The sequence below is a fragment of the Phymastichus coffea genome, unplaced genomic scaffold, assembly GCF_024137745.1.
Source record: "Phymastichus coffea isolate CEN01 unplaced genomic scaffold, Cenicafe_Pcof_1.1 PCOF00124, whole genome shotgun sequence".
Lineage (NCBI taxonomy): Eukaryota > Metazoa > Arthropoda > Insecta > Hymenoptera > Eulophidae > Phymastichus > Phymastichus coffea.
In genome coordinates, this window is record NW_026706935.1 from 429,325 (window position 1) to 448,114 (window position 18,790).

At 47.6% G+C, this 18,790-nt stretch overlaps 1 protein-coding gene across 4 annotated transcripts; it reads right to left on the minus strand.

The window, feature by feature from the left end:
- Nucleotides 1–858: 858 nt before the first annotated feature.
- Nucleotides 859–16,931, minus strand: LOC131671307 (trichohyalin). 4 transcript variants are annotated; one of them, XM_058947643.1, is made up of 26 exons: nt 16,586–16,931; nt 11,584–11,682; nt 10,793–11,168; nt 10,095–10,172; nt 9,546–9,726; nt 9,258–9,483; nt 9,041–9,194; nt 8,841–8,970; nt 8,537–8,770; nt 7,985–8,158; nt 7,613–7,773; nt 7,043–7,325; nt 6,854–6,968; nt 6,649–6,763; nt 5,751–5,876; nt 4,367–4,717; nt 4,137–4,307; nt 3,899–4,054; nt 3,523–3,630; nt 3,116–3,446; nt 2,917–3,055; nt 2,734–2,845; nt 2,570–2,673; nt 2,369–2,513; nt 1,452–1,555; nt 859–1,369 (listed from the first exon to the last, which is right to left on the minus strand). In XM_058947643.1, exons 1-26 carry the CDS (start codon nt 16,690–16,692, stop codon nt 1,294–1,296), a joined length of 4,356 nt encoding a protein of 1,451 aa, XP_058803626.1. In that variant the 5' UTR covers nt 16,693–16,931; the 3' UTR covers nt 859–1,293. The 4 variants fall into 4 exon arrangements, with proteins under 4 accessions (XP_058803626.1, XP_058803625.1, XP_058803627.1 ...); XM_058947642.1 differs by having other exon boundaries at nt 10,793–11,171; XM_058947644.1 differs by having other exon boundaries at nt 10,793–11,266.
- Nucleotides 16,932–18,790: the final 1,859 nt, after the last annotated feature.

An 18,790-nucleotide genomic window follows, 5' to 3' on the forward strand; every position in this document is an offset into this window, starting at 1 on the left:
CGCAAAATTAGCTAGGCAAAATGAGAAAAAAAAATTATAGGACGAGATTTAGAAGCGTTACGTTTCGGGGAAAATGGTATGGGAAAACGAGAGAAATAAAGGTAACAAGGAAAAGATTGTTTTGACGAGAAAAAGATTGAGAAATCAGGTTGCTAATTGGAAAAAATACTTTAGTCACGTAAGCTTGGACATGTTGTAAAAATGCCATTTTTGTACTGTTACGACGTCAGCTAATTATAGATGACGATGGTACTCCGATGTTGTAGCATTGAAAACATTTTTTAATAAAACATTTTTCATACGGACACTAATTGATTGAGTTGGTTGTTTTATTTATCCGGTTCACCTGAATTTCTCCTTTCGTCGTTTCCTCGCGATAACCGCATCCTTGAGAGATAATATTCGACGGCAAAACTCTACAACCTGAACTCGCACTGAGCAAACGAGAAGCTTGTACTTGACTGTGGCATCTCAAGAACAAAGTAGTTGTAGCTCACGTGCGCACGTCTCTTGAAAGACAAAAAATAACCGAAAGAAAAAAGGATAAGGAAGCGGTCGAGAAACGAGCGCGGAGAGAAAAAAAACGAAAAATCTCTCATAACGCGGCCCATCTCGCGCGGACTGGTGAGCCAGAGTGGCAGATGGGTTGAATTATACGACGGGCCCGCGAAGAGCACAAGGTATTCACTTGCAGGAAGCGAATTTCAGATGGGTGCTCCGCCTTAGAGGCTCCTGCGACAAATCGAGTTGCTCGAAAATATTCCCTAGGTCTCGACCAATCTCGCTGTTTATTCATCAGAATTAAAATACAAGCAGGATGGAGGGATATAAATAACATCGACATTTATGATTTTATAATAACGAAGTATATTTACAAAGCAACGATCTAACTGAAATTCATGAAAATGTTGTCGATTGCAGATGTTTTTTTCCAATTTTATTTAAAGTTTTAAGTAATTTCAAACGAGGCTCAAATATAAAGTACATCATCACATTGACATTACCACTGAAAAATCGTTTATGATAAATGTTTAATAGATGAAGGAGGCTAATTTTTGCGTTCCTTTGTATCGCGATAACTAAAAATTAAGAAATAAGCCTGCTGCAAGTACAATCTACTTCCAGAATTGACTCTTGAATAAACATTTTCCGGCTGAAGCGAAGGTATGTACAGGTTGCAAAGATGCGCGTATGTAAAAGAAATGCCCAACTGGTAATGATTCGCGGCCTTTACTCTTACGAATTAAAAAAACTGATGAGCGAGGGATAAAAAAACACGATAAGTAGCTAGTCTCAAGGACGCGCCGATGCCGTCGACGTCCTCGAAGAAGGCCTCACCGATTCCTTCGAATCTGCTTTTTTGTCTAACCTGGACAAACGTGGGTACATTAAAAATTCATATATCATTCGAAGCATTAAAAATGAAGCTCACAACGTAAGTTTTGGATTACCCATTATTTTTAGATCCGCGCTTAAACATACTGGTCAATTTTTTCTTCAGGTTCTTCTTCTCCTTCTTCATTGCATCGGTGATGCTCACCTCGGACCCCGAGGTCTGCAAGCATATATCGAATAATCTTACTCATTCGTGCATTTTTTACAATTCAAAGGGCACTACACAAAATTATTAAATGTTTATACGAATATTGAGTCAAGTACTCGGACTTTGTTACCGACAAGTACAAATATTGAAATACATACATCATCGATTAAGCAAATACTAAATCTTGTTTGTAATTATAATATAATGCAATTAAATACGTAAAAAAATAGTTAGTATGAAATAACCTACAAGCATTTTAGTTATTTATGTGTCAGTGTGTGACCAGTTGATTTTGTGATAGAGTTAAGAACTCGTATAAATATTAACGACAACAGAGCTGCACCATTGAATGGCAAACAAACGTGTACCACCGTGATTAAAACATCGGGCACAGCTGCAACACATATTACCTACACGTGAACATATGAAAAGCATTTTTTGCTCTCATTACACCTTGGTTCTGTCACGCCGGCGTCTAGGCTTTTAGTATCCAAAATTCAAGGGCAATTTTGAGCAAACGCATCGATCAATCGGACGCACAAAGCTACACGACGAATGACATTGTTAGAATGCTTTATTGGCACTTTTTACAAAAATGTTCGATGCGATAATATATAGCCAGCTATAAATGAAATGTCGTAATGCCCAAGCGAAAGCGAAACGAGTGATCGTCCCTCCCATCGAGCCTCGCAAGCCTCGCTCACTCCAAAAAACGCATGATTCGCACGGACTAGAAGCATACAATTGACATGGACGAACGAAAGTGAAGAAAATGCAGTGGAACGGGGAGGTTGGTCGCGAGGTAAGAGAGTCTCGATGGCTTACCTGAAGAGAAGATTCGAACGAACTATTGGGATCGTCTACGCTCGCGGATTTAGTGAGGCTTTTAGTGATTTTGCGAATGATGCCTTTGCCGTGTTTCTTTTCGTGACGCAGGATCTCGCTTTGCGTGGACTCCGTTGAAAGATGACTGAAATGGCCACCAAGGCTGTAGAGGTGAGTGGCTCGCGGGGCGACAATACCAACCTCTCGATGCTGGAGTCACGCTGCAGACCGAAGTGCCGCGCGTCGACCTCGGAGCCGTTGAGCGACGTCACGCTGGACACGTTGCTGTTGTTGCCCCAGATCGACTGCAAGTATCGCCGGGGTTAGAATTCGGAAGGGGCGCGCGGGCGTCTCGCCGACAATACCTGCTCGGGCCTGCCGATGGTCTGCTCGAGCGACAGGCTCTTCCTCTTGAGGGCCGGCTTGGAGCGGGTTGGCGCCGTGACTTTGCCGCGGTCGCCGTCGATCGACGAGGAGCTAGACAGCAGCGCAAAGGTTAGCGATCGAGCGCAGGGGGGGGGGGGGTCTCACGCGAGCGGACGTCTCACCGCTTTCCCAGCTTCTTGGCCCTCGCCGCGTCCTCGTCCGCCGACCTCTTGGACTCCTGCAGCTCCTTGGCCACCTCCATCAGCCGCTTGATGCTGTACTCCAGCTTCTCGGTCCTGCCGGTGGGCACGAGCGACGAGGCTGCGCCAGCCGCGTCCGCGGTCAGTCGAGCGAGCGCATCGTCAGCGAGGCCACTCTTACCTCTGCTCTCCTCCCGCGAGTCCAGCATCGGCGACGACTCCCGCGACTTCGGGCCCTTGAATCTCCTGGGCGGCGTGGGCGTGGCGTAGGCCTCCGGCGGGCCGTCGGCCCCGTTGGCTGCCTCGGGGAGCAGCCTGACCAGGTCGTCCACCTGCTGCAGCAGCGCGTTCAGGTTACGCGCCTCGGTCTGCTCGAGGCGCCGCTTGCTCGCCAGCAGCCCGCGCAGCTCCTCGCGCTCGCGCTCGTGGCGCTCCTTCTCGCGGCGCATCTTCTCGTTGCTCGTGCGCAGCTTCGCGTGGGCGTCCCGCAGCTCCAGCAGGTCGCACTGCAACTGATCGACGCGCGCGCTTGCCAGTGGAGACGCTCGAGTATGGTCAGACGCGGAGACGAGCCGTCGCCCCACCTACCTCCACGAGTTTCTTCTTGTTTTCTTCCTTCTCCTCGTCGAACGTTTTCTTCAGCTGGTCCTGCTTCCTCTTGTTCTCCAGGCGCTCCTTGTCGCGTTCTCTTTCGACCTTCAACCATCGCCGAGACTTTCATCCGTGTGCACGACCGTTTTGTCGCGCGCTCTGTTTTCTTTGCCTTTCTTTCTCATCGGCGCGTCAAACTTTTACGAACTCCGTAATTGACGAGCCATAAAAAAAAACTACTCGCAATAGCACTCCGAAGCCCTCGAGAGCCATGAAGCGCCACCGCAGAGTCGTCGTTTTACGGCACGGCGTAACGATAAGGAGCAAGCTCTCGACCGAGCGAAATTGAGTTATTGAACGTAAATTTGTTTACCTCGAAGAGAGTCTGGCGAAGATCGCGGGCGAGCGTCGCGGTTTCCTGCAGCAGTCGTTGCTGGTCTTCGCGCTCTTTCTGCCACGCCAACTCCATGCGAACTTTGAGACCCGGTATTTTCGTGCGACCGCTGGACAGAAGTCTCTCTTCCTCCAACTGCGAGTTTTTTTTTTTTTTTTTTTTTAACTCGTTTTCTCTCTCTCTCTCAAGAATGTCTGGTCGAAATGCGCGACGTTACCTCGTTGACGCGAGACTGCATTTCCGAGAGTTTGACTTCCCACGCTGACTTCTCCGACACGAGTTCGGTCTTCAATTTCGACGCCTCGAGCTTGGCTTCCGACAGCTCGTCCTCCAACGTTACCAGTTGCTTCTCTAGCTGCGCGCGGCTCGCGCTCGACGTCTCTTCGTCCTTCAAATAAAAAATGAAAAAATTGGTCCCCGTATCGGGCAGCTTATACCGCGAGTTACCTCGTCCGTGGACTTTCCAGTGGACGTGGTCGACGGCCTCCTCGGTCTGCTCTTCAGTTCCGTGATAGTTTTCTGCGCGCCTTCCAGCATCTGTTTGTAAGTGTCGCGCTCGCGTTTATACCTCGTCAGCTGGGTTTGAATGGACTTAATTTCATCGGTGATGGCGCTGACACGCTGCTCGTAACGCATTTTACATTGCGCCAGCTCGGCTTTCCGCGTTCTCTCTGCGGTTTCCAGTGCCACTTTGGATTTGCGTAGTTCTGATTCTAAAACTGACGTGTCTGCCGACAAGTTGCGTTGGATTTTCGCTACGTGCGTGTAGTCTTGGAGTTTGCTGCTTAGGTCGTCGTTCTGTCGTTATCGCAAAATCAAAATTTATTGCATACGATAAAAATGTTATTTCTAATAACCTAGCTGCATTTGTATTTTACGCGATTGATGCAATAAAACGTATGTATCTATTAAAATCAGACTTCAAACAAAGAAGTTTTCTGTATTTTACGACCAGCTATTGCTAAACTTTATTCAGCGGTTATCAAATACAAAACAAGATGTGATTTTGAGGCAACTGATTTATGTATATTCAAATGACACCTCCAACTATTCAAATACCAATATTTTTATAAAGTATATAAGTAATAACTATTTTATAAAGTTATGCTCATGTTAGTTTTCATGCTATTCGGATAATTATTAGTTGCAATTATCAAAATACTCTTTGTTCGTCCAATGACGTTCAAAAACTAGTCAGTATTGGAAAACTAGCGGATCAAATTTTTTAATAATTCGTTGCAATTTACGTGACATTTATGTCACATTATCGATGCTATTTAAAAAGTAGATATTTTCACTTACAAGCATGAACGAATAAATCCTTTATAAAATTCAAAATAGTAATCCACCAGTTCTAGTCTGACGCACGTCAATTCCAATTCTAGCTAAACTTATGAATTGTCAGTGGAAATGAACTATCGAAAGAGAAACAAAAACTAAAGACAAAACGGGAGGTTTTCAAAAAAAGCATCATATATTGAAATACATTTATCCATATATTCGTTATTTAAACTTTGAAACGAAAAAATTCGTTCACGAATAAAATTTGAATGGTCATTGGTCAGCCATTTTCTCGAATCTAACTAAAAATATCCGTCCGCGAGTGTAACAATGTAAAACGATTCGACTAGAAAATACGAAATGAAAAATACGTTGCGAAAACGATTCAAAACAAAAATTTCAGCGCAATTTTTCCAGATTGATTCTTCTCTAAGCAAAGCATGCGAACAATGCTCGCGTGTCATTCGGCGGGTGAGAGGCATGGGGAAGGGGGGGCGGGGGAGGGACAAATCAGTCACCATCAGCGCGGAAGAAAAGAAAATTAACTCACGACTTTCTTGAGGGCGTCGATCTGCTGCGCGAGCGAGCCGCTTTCCTTCCTGAGCCGGAGATTTTCCTCGTGCAGGTCGTCTTGCGACGCGCCGCCGCTCGTCCTCTCGCGCTCGCGCAATTGCTCCTGCGATCGCAAAATCCAACGCTTTACACCCGAAAAGTCTCGTCGGGCCCTTGCTGATCGTATCCGAGAGCCTTCGGGTTGACCGAGCACCCCCCCCCCTTCCGCCGTTCCCGCCACCGCGATCGAGCGAGTTGCGAGCCTGTGATTTATCGCTGTACTTTATCATTCCTCTCTTTTCTTTGAAACTGCCGACCAATGAAAGGAAGCGTTGTTTATTCGACGAGGCGCGAGGAAACAGATGCTTATCGATTTTTGCCTTAGTCTACGATGCACATGTACTTTCGAGTGCTTTCTAGGTGCTTTAATTTTAGCAAATTCTCCAGCGATCTAACTATAGTACTGGAGGACATAACGTTATCGCCATGAGCAGGATCAGCTCGCGATCTGTTGAATATTTGTAATTACCGACTGGTAAAAAAGAAAGATGACGTAAATTAAAACGCTATTGTTGCAAACGGTCTCGACGGCGAGATTACGCGAAATTTTATACGACCGGAAACGCAAACAAGAAGTCGCTCGAAGAAAATTGGCCGGCACAACGCGTCGCTTCCTCTTCGCGATGAATTTCAATACGTCCCTTTCGCAATACGGAAATATCCGACGACGCGATTACATTTGCAACGAAGCAAAAAGAGAGGAAAAATCGAAAATAAAGGGAAAAAACAAACGATCGGCTCGCCAGTTTGCCCAACGCTCGAGCGGTGCGAAACCCCGGCAAGCGAGAGAGGCAAAATAAAAAGGAGGAGCAACGTTCGCCGTCGCCAGTAATTACCTCGAGTTTAGCCTTCTGTGTCGCCCACTCGGCCTCCTTGGTTTTGCGGGACTGTCGTACCTCCTGCAGTTCCGCTTGCAGTGCTATGTAGTCCTGCTTGTGGTCGATTGCTTGTCTACGGTGCCGCGTTGTCGTTCATTTTTTGTTGTCTTTCTTTTTGCGAAATCAATATTGCTAATCCGTTTTACAGCCTTGTGTCGCTTACCCTTTCAACAGCTGGTTTTCCTTCTCGAGCTGGACTTTCGCCTCGGCGAGTTTCTCGTGCCTGTTGCTCTGCTCGTCATACTGACGAGTTTGCCTTTTCACCTCGTTCTCAAGATCTGTAAGAAGGCCAATTATCGATCGGTAATTGCTCGGCAACGGGAAAATTGGCTTCGCAGACGGGCTAACTCACTTGCAATTTTCTCATCGTAACTCTGCTTCAAATCGTCCAGCTTCTTGGAATTCAGACCCGCCTTTTCCAACGCTAAATTCTTCTTCTTCAGCGCGGCCACTTCCGCGTCCTTGCTCTGCTTCTCCTTCTCCAATTGACCTTTCAATTTCTCCTTATCCTTCTTCAGCGTCGCCAATTCCGACGTCACTTCCGCCAGCTTCGACGTTGTTGAATTTTTCATATTTTCCAATTCCATTTTCGTCGCTTTCAAGTCGTTTTCCATTTGGATCTTCGCTGTTTCGACCTGATGTTAGTTGTGCAAACGTTATCGAACACCTAGTCCATACCGGGCATAACATCGGTACTCGAAGTGAAACGCAAGAAGAAGACAAAGCAATTTTACAACAAACGGAATCGTTCTATATTCTGCATTTTTCTTCGTTTAAAAAAAAATGTCTCGATGCGCTTGATTCGAGAAAAACGTTTTCGGTCGAAGGAAAAATGTTTACGTATTTCTTTTTTGAGCCACCTAAATGTTCGAACTCGACAATGAACCGATAAAATAAAAATGGAGAAGCATAAACAACCGACCGCCGTTAACGTCCTATTGAGTTTGGTCTCCTTATCGTTGAGCGCATTGACATCGTCCTGCAGCTTCTTGGCACGTTCTCTTTCCTGAGCCAGCTCCTTCCTGAGGTTCTCAAGGGTCGTCTCCATACGTTGTGTGTCCTTCTTAGAGGACGTTGCCGTTTCTGCCAGGGGGGGAGGGGAAGGAGCGGACGAAAAAAAAGTATCAAATGCGATTGTTAATGTTGCTCTCTGCGCTCTCGCGCGCGCGCGCCACAACGCGTGCATATATGAATTTTGCACAAAAAAAAGAAAGAAAAAAAAAAGATACCACTTTGCCGCCACGCCGCACGCGTGCGCGCGCGCGCACTCTCTCTCGTCAAGGAAGAATTTTACCAAGATCCTTTTTCAGTTGGACGACTTCGTTGTAGACCTTGAGTTTATCGGCCGACAGCGAGAGCAATTTCGACTTGAGCTTCTCTTTTTCCTCCTGGAGCTTGACCTTCTCCGCGTCCCACGACTTGCGCTCCGACTCGCGCGACGCTTGACTCTCCTCCAGACGCTTCTTCACTGCTGAGCCAACGGGAAAGGGGGAAAAAGAACGAAAACAAGAAAGGGAAGGGGGGGGGGGGAAGAGAGACGCTCAAGACAGGCCGGGAATTTGCTTTGGACTAGTTTACGGCGCGAGGCGCTTTTCTCTCTCTCTCTCTCTCTCTCTCTCTCTCCGTTTGCCCGCGGACGCTCTTTAACTTTATTTCACTATTCGCTCGGGCGAATTATGACCCGCGGACTTTTATCGTCTATTCGTCTTTGGTCGCGTTTCGCAAATCGCAATAAATTCGGCTGTTTACTATTGGCCGAGCGAGCGATATCATTCGCCGTCCGCGAAAGAGAGAGAGAGAGAGAGAGAGAGAGAGAGTCGGCGAGCGATCTCGGGAGGATACTTGCGGCTGGCCGAATCGTCGCTCCTGGCGCTGCCGTCCACGGTGGCGGGCGCCTTGCTCTTCTTGCTCTCCTTCTCTCGGCTCTCCCTCTCCTGGGCCAGCTCCTTAAGCGTCTTGTCCAGTTTTTCCTTGAGCAGCTCGTGCTCCTTCGTCAATTTGTCGTACTTAAGGCCGGCCGTTTGCGGAATGCCGAAATCGCGCTCGTCCATCATGCCCACCATCACATTAATCACGTCCCCTGCGAATTTCGAACGCCGAGCGCATTATCGGTCGGCCTCTTGTCGCCTCATTGTTCGCCGCCGCCTCACCTATGTCCTTCTCCATGCCGTCCACCAACTTCTTTATCTGCATCTTCTGCGCGTACTCCGTGGGCTTCCTCTGCGAGCGGTTCTTGTACTCCGTGCCGACCTTCTTGAGGATGTCCTCCAGCCTTTTCACCTGGGAACATCGCGTCGAGCCGTGACGAAACTGCAATCGCGAACAAACGATTCGGACTCTGTGCACCCACTTGCTCGTACTTCTTCTCCACGTCGGACTTGTCGGCCTCGAGCTGCTCGGCCTTGCGCTCCACTTTCCTCAGCTTGAACGACAGTATGCGGCAGTTCTTGTTGGACTGCTCGAGATTCTTCCTGATGGTGGTGTACTCGTCGGCCTGCTCCTCCCTGCCCGGCGAAAGCAGCCGGTCGATATGAGTCCCGCCGTCGCTCGGCGCCGCCGGGGCTCACCTGAAGTTGTCCTGCATCTCGTATATCTCCTCCTCGAGCTCGCGTATCTCCTTCTTCATGTCCTCGTTCTCGTCCATGAGGCTCTCGCACAGCGCCTCCGCGGCCTTGAGCTTGGAGCGCAGCTCGTCGCCCTGGCGCTCGCGCTCGCCCTTGTGCGCCTTGAGCTTGAGCTCGCGCTCCAGGCTCCTCGCTCGGGCCGCCAAGCTGGCGCGCTCCTCCGCGAGCGCTGCGCGCGCACAGGCGGCACAGTGAGAATCGCCGAGCGCTCGAGGCCGCGGGCCCACTTACCGTCGTTCTTGGCCTGCAGCTCCTTCACGCTCTTCTGCAGCTTGAGCACGTCGGTGCCCGAGGACTTGGGGTCCATCGTCGACAGCCGGCGGAGCAGGATGTCGGCCTTCTCCTTCTCGAGCCTCTCGCACCTCGACCGCATGTCGCTCAGCTGCGTCCTCAGCTTGTCCGCGTCGGCCGCCTGCGCGCGCTCGAATTAGCCATCGCCCCGGGCGCTCGCGAGACGACGCTAGGCTGCTCGACCGCTGAACTGCGTCATCGCGCAAGCGGATCAAGCGCCACTCGGTGCAGCCGTCGAGCTCGCTTCTTTGTCGCGAAAGCTGCGCGGCGCCCTCGTGAAACGAGCGGATTGCGCGACCTCTGCGGCAATTGGAAATTCGTCCGATCGACTGCGATGGCAAAAACCACGGAAAGCCGTGCGATGCGACGATGACGAGTTCAGCGCAGCCACGAGTAACGCGTAGCGTCGTCTCCGACCGAAGCGAATGTGTCGACAAAGCGTTTTGCGCTTGTCTACAAATGCGATAAAAGGCAGGAAGTCAAAATTACTTTTTCGGTCTTTTCCGTCTCTTTTTCAGTCGAGTCGGTTTTCGCTCCGTTTCGCTCGATGATTCGCGATTTCCTTACCTTCGGTCGGGATTAATGCGAATGAAGACAGAGAAATAATAGAAATTAATGAGGTTAATATACAGTAACAAGAAGAATAGAATTATTATAGGTACAAGTGGAAAGTACGTTCATGAGTGCGACTTATTTCTGAAACTTGTGTGCACAACGTAAGAAATAATTGTTCAAATTTGTTGCTTTGTACGTGCAACAAGACCAGAGCGTGCAACGAGTACGTAGCAATATTCGATGCTCGACGATCGATTAATTCACGTTATTACTTACAAAAAGCAACAGTACGTCGGTAATTCGACCATTCGTACGGCAAGACATAAATTTGCAGATTCGAGGAGAGGAAAACGGCTGGTTCTCAATGGTAAAAGATACCGATGTAACGGCGCGGACTCGTAACGACTCTGGGATTCGTGAAACTTGCCAATCGCAGATTCGTGCAACTGTAGAAAGTACAGCACTTGCAACGACATCTGTTACTGCCATATTATTGCCGATTCTGCGAAAGCTACGTCATAACTCGCTACAGGTCTGGACAATCAAAAAATGAGTCGCAACTTTCACGGCGATACTTTCACAACAATAACAGCATCGGAAAATCTGCAAAGTGCGACCGGCAAAAAACCCACCTGAATGATAAATTCGGCGTCGTTGTCCGAGCTGGTCCCGTTCGACTTGTCGATCACGCCTTTGATCTGCAGCTTGTGCTGCGCCGGTCTGGGCGAGGCAGCGTGCCGATCGGCGGCGCTCTCGTCGACGGAGTAGCGTCGGTAACCGAGGCTGTCCGAGGTCGAGCCCGCGTAAGTCTTCGGCCTGGGCGGCTTCATCGTGACCGTGGTCACGGCCTCGGGCTCGGCGCTGCGCAGGTCGCTCAGGCTCATGCTCGACAGGTCCATGGCCGACGACCAGCTCTCCGCGCGGGTCTCGTAGCCGCTCGACGCCTCGTCCTTGGCCAGGTTCGACGTGGACGACCAGCTCCTCCGCGACTCCGAGCTGTCGGACGACCTGCTGCCGCGAGCGCTCGGTTCGGTCGATCGGAAAAGTGGAGGCGCGGCAGGCCGCGGCGCCGACGACGACGACGACGACGACGACCACTCGAAAATCTCTCCGCGAGAGATGAAAATTAATGGGAAGGTCGCCGCCCGATTAATTAATCGAGGTGGTCGCGCGCACGGGGTGTATGTTTATGCTATCGCGATAGGAAATCATTGGGATCGTGAACTAGCCGAGCTTATTACCGTCTCCAACGTATGTGCATACATGCATTGTATATGGGCCGACAGTGCTGAATAAACTTATAGAGCCTTTTAATATTTCCTCTGGCCGATAAAATCTCTGTCTCTTAATTCAAGAGCCGGCGCTGCGGCAGCCTGCGCCATTCGATATTGCAATACTAATTAGATACTTTGTCTTTATTTACCTTCCGGAGCTCGGTTCCCATACCGAGAGACTTGGCGACGATGAAGTTGCATCCTTCGTGATCTTTTTGCCGCCGTGCTCTTTGTGATCGTTGAAGGCTCTGCAACACGCGATTAGCTCCGTTTTCAGTGCGATCGCAATGCGAACCGACGCCGGCCGACTTTCCGCGACGCGCGCGCCACCGGGCAGCCTTTGCCCCTGCGGTCGCGCGCGCCGAGAATAGGCGTCGAGCGACGCGCGCGTTCTCCTCCTCTGCTGCTGCTGCTGCTGCTGCTGCCCTAATTGATCGATACTGCTCGAAGGGTGTGCGCAACAGTCATCGCTCGTTCCGACGAGCTTACACTTCGGATTTTCCGCGCGCCCGAAAACCGAGTGACGCTCGATCGGGCTCGAGCTTCGACTTTGACTTGGCAATTTTTCCTCGATCGAACGCTCGTCGAGCGCCCGAATATCTCCATAAAAATATACCACGAACGAGCCAACGAATCAAATGACCAACAATTATGACGTACCAATCGATGTTTTATTCATTAATAACAGTTTCCGAACAAATGAAAAACGATATATCGACAGTACAGGCCTGCAAAATTGTCGATAACTTCGCCTTGAAAGTCGATACGAAAATGCATAATGCGAAGCTAACTTGCGGTGCATCGTATGAGTCTCACGATAAATTACGGCTTTTACGTTTATCAACTAAACTACTCTTTCGACGCCTAATTAGCATTTACTACGTAATTATAACAAGCAGACGAAGTCTATTGTATCTACCGAACTCGACAATAGTATGTCATTAAAATATGAAGTAAAACGTGACTTTCGTGGGTATTGGTGACACGAGGGAATGACATAGACTGTAGACAAACTGTGGTCATTGCATGGATTTGCAAACGGAATTCTGTCTACATAATATCACTAAACATAAGATTATTAAATGTTTTACTTGATAATTGTAAAGAAGATATTATTTTGAAATTCATAAAATATGAACTTTTGAACGAAATTGCTTTTGTTTCGCTATTTAGATGCTTAATTAAAATTACGCGTGAAGCCAACTAACAATAATATCATTCTATGAACGGATAAATTTAATGCGAAAATACACGCTATATCTGTCGGGTGAGTAGCTGAATAGCTGCCAATGACTTGAATATCACAAAATACGAATATGTAACATTGATGGTTCGACTATAATTCAAACCTAACCGAATACTCCCAAATCCGAACTTTAAAGGATTCTGCGCTCTCAACAGTATCATACGGATCAGTTTCAGAGACGACATATCATCTATAAATTTATCGCAAGAATTCTCAATGCAAGTGGCAATTTTCAAACACTCGTCGATCAACTTCCCACCCGCGTAGCCAATAACTGCCAACTGTATACATTTGCGCGATCAGTCTGGATTTCAGCAGCAAAAGTAACAGAGCTCACGTGTATGATTATTACACCGCAAGCGCAAATGTCTATCGACATCATAACGTGTCGAACCGTGAGCATCACTGAGAAACTGTTGCATATCGCGGCGCCGTATTGCAGAACAATGATGTGTTTGACCACTATGTGCCGCAAAGCTTTGAAATTATTATCCTCCAATCGTAGATGAAATGTTGCAAGAGTTGCGATTGACTGAAAAGTCGGCACATAAAAATTATAATGCAAAGATCACACGTTATGACGCCAAACGAGCGGAGTGACAGCATTATAGCTTCGACTGTATAAATCAGATAGAGCCTGAAAATTTCCAATGAAGGTATAACGAAAGCATCTTCGGACGTTTTCAACTGAAACTCTCGACGAAAAATGATCAAATGAATACCGGATAGACTTGGATTGCAACAATAATGGACATACATAGCTTTTGAACCAATCAAACATCATAACGTATATAAATGCCACAGCGTAAAAACCAATCAGTAGCTTTATCAGCTTATACTGAAAACGACACCAATTTTCAGCTATCTGTCTTTCAGTGAAAGATTTGCGGGCAATTTAATTCACGTTACAAGTCATTTGGACAATCTTCACGATGTTGTTGCTGGAAAAGAGTAACTTTATTGAAAGCGTTTCACCCGAGTTAATCGTATCAATTGTACGACGTAAGCTTCTTACCGACACAACACAACTGGTAACAATTTTGAAGATACTCGTAAAATTTTCTGTGAGAAAACTGTCGAACGCACAGTCGAAAGCAACAAACATCCATAAACCGAAAAAAGTACCGTGATTGAAAACGAGTCTCGTACAAATACGCGCTTGTCATTCAACAAAAAAACATCAATACTTTACTCAGCGAAGCGTTCTCTGTCCATTCTTTCAGTGAATATGAGCTGGAATACAAATATTCCGACTGAAATTAATACCATGATGTAAGATCTTGTAACGGAAAATCTGGCTTTTTCCGGCCGCAATCCAATTAAGCGAAGATAAAAGGTACTGTCTCCGAACAATACGTGATTCCGATGGCTAATTACTTTCTAGGTCGTCTAATACAGTTGACAAATCGTCCTTATATACTCGTACTTCCATTTTCAGCGACTCAACCCGATATAAAGATAATCATTCGATTTCTTCGCTAAAGTTCCATCGAATTTCTGAAAGATACTTCATCTACTTCATCAGATAAAATCGCTCGAGCAAAAATGAAGTCGACACCGGGTCCTAATGGAACGGTAAATGTGTCACATTATTAAAGCATCGGGACGACGGATTGATCCAATCTATCAGGTAGCCAGCAATTAAGTATACATGAAAAATTTATGGAGAAATTACCGCGTCTGCAGTTCATAAGAAGGATCGCGGATTAAATTTGCGCATCGTGAGAAATCGTTAAACTCGAATAATTTACCAGTTTACGTGAAATATGGCCGTCGTCCACTCTCCTTCATTATTGTCAAGAAGTAAATACTGAGCGAGAATGACCAAATGTGTATACGATACACGCCGATAGGCGGGGCTGTACGCTGCGTAATTGGCGCTCGTTCGATATATATTCCTTTTTGCTCGATTATCAAGGTCATCCGCCAGAAAAGTAATCTAAAGAATAATGGGGAGTTATAATGTTTTATGAGAATTTGTGGTTTGGGCCACCCTCCGTCATACTCTCGAAATGGTCTTGTTCTTTCCAGCCGACTGCCTCAAAAGTTAACGAATGTAAATGAATATACCGATAGCCTTCTTGAACCTTTAGGGTACATCACTCAGACCCGAGGCGTGGGAGGTATTTTCCACTTTCGATGCGGCTTTTCGCTCTGCCTACCTTGAATCATCGAGATTCACAACAGCTGCAATTTCAGTGGTTTCTTACAATCAGACATAAATAAATTGCAGAAAAAATCGATGATCCAAAACTCGTCGTGTTTTTTCAATTTGAGACACGTGTTCTTATTTTCAAACTGAAGCTGCATGCTATTACAGAATGTGCGTGTAATCATTTGAAAAATTACCTGCTACGTCTAGAACGTCAAAAAAGCAAAGGTTTCGTGATCGCCCGAAGAGGAAAATTCAAAAATAAAGCCGAGGGGATAGCAGATAGTCACGTGCAAAAAAGTTTCTGGCCAAAAAAAAATCAGTCGAAATTCAAAGTTTTGTAGCTCTGTCCAAAATGGTCGTAGAAGAACCCGAGGAGGCTCATCAGAAAGATAAAGCAATACCTTTCACGTCTCGCCTATATTTTTTTAAATTGGCGATTACATTTTTCAAGTTGAAAATATTAAATGATTTTTTTTAATTCTTGTGCCGCAAAAAATCGGTTGTAATTTTTGAACAGCTCGGCAAATTTTCGAAAACTCAAATTGAAAAGTTGCGTACTTGTGTCTTCTTTAAAATAAACGCACTAGGATCTATTCTTTTACGACTTGATAAAAAATTATAACAGTTTATGTAAAAAAATTTTTTTTTTATTCATCTTGGATTATCTCGAAGAAAACCAAATTCAAAGAAAAAATGTTTTTTCACTGCAAGTAGAATAAGTATTTATTATTATTAAAATTCTATTTCGGAAAATGACTTTTTTTTTCATTTTTTTATTGTGAGTATCAGCGGTGAATTATTTTTATTTGGTTTAAATATATCTATTTCATAAAAAAATATTCTTTTCACTAAAAAAATTAATCACCATCAATTGGCTGCTCTTGCTAACGTTATCTTGAAATGTACCATAGGTGAAGCGCTGTTACTTCCCGAGAGCCGTGAACGGGCCGTTCGCCTCGCCTTTTCGCGTACTAGTTAACGTTGTCTCCGTTTTTATTATTCTCCTTCAACGGCGGTTCGTAACAATATCGTTCAAATATGAAAGCGAAGTCGTATGCATCGAGAAAGCAAATGGAGATATCGCACTGAAAATTGCGACTCATATAAGATTAATAACACGCTATCTCGTATTACTAACTGGTTTTACGTCTGATTACAAAGATATTTTGAATGGCGATTCAACGCATTCGCTTCTATAAAAACCGAATGAAAACGCTACTCAGAATTCAGTCTGTGCCAATCTCAGAGTATTCGTTTTTGGAATATCCGTATTAACGAAATATAAATTGCATGGCTCTTGAAGTTTTCCGGGGCGATTTGCCGCCGAGTTCTTTTATCGCTGCAAACAGGTCGTACACTTTAGCTCGCGTAAAGTCAAGCGTATGACCGACGCTCCAACGATGGTTTCTTTAAGTAGCGCGACGAGCTTTGTAGACGAAGTTAAAGTTCAACACCTATAAACGAATGCACCAAAGCGACCCACTTATACTTTGCCAGAAAGTTCTCTTCTTAAAATTAGAATGATTGATAATTCGCAGAGCGCTTTCGAATCGATAGTCCCGGCACAGACAACGTATAAATGTCGAGGAGCAATTCGACGTAGTCGAAGCCAATCGCAACGAGCCACGTGACCGGCGCACACTTGGTCATGGAAAGCGCGGAGTCCCAGAAATAGCGGTGGTGGATAAAGGGGGTCAAGGTCAGGAGGCTCGCAAGTTCACCGTCCGCGCGCGTCGGGCCGAGAGCTCACCTGAAGCATCGCTTGCACCTCGTCGGCCAGCGCACCTGCGGGTGAAAGCCGACCGGGCAGAGCGGGTCGCCGGTCGACGTCGGATAGAGATGGTGCATCTTCTTCATGTCGAGGCCCCGCACGGCGCGTCGACGCGGCGCATCGCACTCGCGCGCGCGCACTGCTCGGCCGACGGGCGCGGCGATCGCGCTCGCATGTCGCTCGCGGCGCCCGACCCAGTTGCGCCCGCCCCGCGGTTGCGTAACGGGACGAGCCGCGCGCTGCTCCCGGGCCTCGGGCCGGCGTCGGCGCTGCACCGCGGCTGGACGTCGGCGCACCTCCGGCGACGCCCGCTGGGACTGACGCGCCGCCGAGCTCGCGCGGCCGTGCGCCGCCGCGGAGCTCGCTGCGAGGGGCGCTGGCCGGCGGCCAGCCGCCGCGTATATTTGTCTCTAGCTCTAAGTATAGCAAGCGGGGATTACGCGCGCCCGTCGGAACAACTGCGCGCGCCGACCATAGCTCCTCTTTCCTTTTCTTTCTTTCTTTCTTTCTTTCTTTCTTTCCTCGAGTTTTGCTTTTGCTTTTCCGTTCGACATTTTTTCGTTGCTCACGAGGAGTCCGCCCCGTCCGAGCTCCGTTCGCTGCCGAACGGCGGAGAGCGCGAGCTCGTTGTTTTATTTTTAGCGGCGCTCAATGGAGAGCAGCCGAGCTGCTAAGGCGTAAGGCTATTTCTGGCCACGGTCCTTTGCAATCTGCGCGCTCGCCGATGCTGCACCTACGCTCTCGTTCTCCGAATGTCTGCCGGGGGGCAAGGGAGCATCCGGAGGCTCGATGCGGCGCTCAAATTTTTCAAACATTTTAAATCAACGGCAGTAGTTTACCTTGCGAATTTCTCGTGAATTTTCTCATCGATTTCCGTAAAAAAACTCGCCGTTCGTAAACCAATTTATCCTGTTCGTAAATTTTAGTCTGCTTTTTGCTAAGTGTACTTCTGCGTCTGTGAAAATTCGAGCTAACTTCGTCGCAATGTAACGATCGTCACTGCCTGGCAAGACATTCGCAATATCGACAAGACAAAAGTGAGTAAATAAATAAATAAACACTGGCTACAGCTACATTCATATTTCTGAACGATGTCAAGCTCAAAGACTCTGAAAAATAAATAAAGAAAAAAAGAAAAAGGAAAAAGAAAGGTAAAGGAAAAACAAGAAATGGAGCGCGTTGAATATAATGGGCCGAGCCGTTCGGGAATTGGGACACGCGCGGCGGCTCGGAAATAAGCTCGGCCGGCGTCCGTGCATTTCGGCTGCATTTCGGTTGCATTTCGGCCGTGTCGCTTTGCGTCAGAACGAGCGCTCCAGTTTGCGAGCCGAAGGTCAACGTAGCTCTCTCTCTCTCTCTCTCTCTCTCTCTCGAAGCTCCCCATCTCCGAGAGCACGTGGCGCGAGCGGTTGCCTGTTACGTACGTACGCTTGCACGTCGCTGGTCGACGCACTGCCCGAGCGAATGGCTCCGGCAGCGCGACGCGGAACCGACCGCGAACGCCGATGGCAGCGATCGTAGCGAAATCGCGCGTTTCTTACGTAAGCTCGGCGCATTAGGACCATCGATTATCGAGTCGCGAGCTGGCGTCTTCTTCAAATTTTACATAACAATACAATTACACCTCCGTGTATGCGCTTCCGCGCTATCGACAGATCAATCTCGCGCTGCACGAGCGAAGCGAGCGCCAAGTTTTTTGCACTTTCACGCCGCAACAAGGACGACAACGAGACACGTGTGCGGCGCCTCGACGTTGCCGTGCTCTCCTCCGAGCAGCCGTCGGGATGTGCTCGGCTTATTACGCGATTACGATTTTCGAGAGGACGCCGGCGGCGTGTAAGAGCGAGCGGGGAGCCGACCGAGAGAGATATCCCATCGATAATATCCGAGCGCGCGGAGACTCTTCGCGTCTGCGGCTGTTGCAACGCAATGGCACGCGCGATGCGCGAATGCACGTACGAGTTAGTTCTGAGCCTCCAAGATACGTATCGACGGAATTTTCCTTTTCGGCATTTTTCGGTACGTTATTATTCCAGCGAACAATGCAATTTTCGGATTGATCGGCTCTTCCGATATTGGCGTCGGGTATCGACGGGCATTGCACGTCGAACGAAATATCTGTGGAACTTAATTAGAATATTGTTTGGAAATCGAAGAAATCTCCTAGGCGGGTATTGCGAGCGA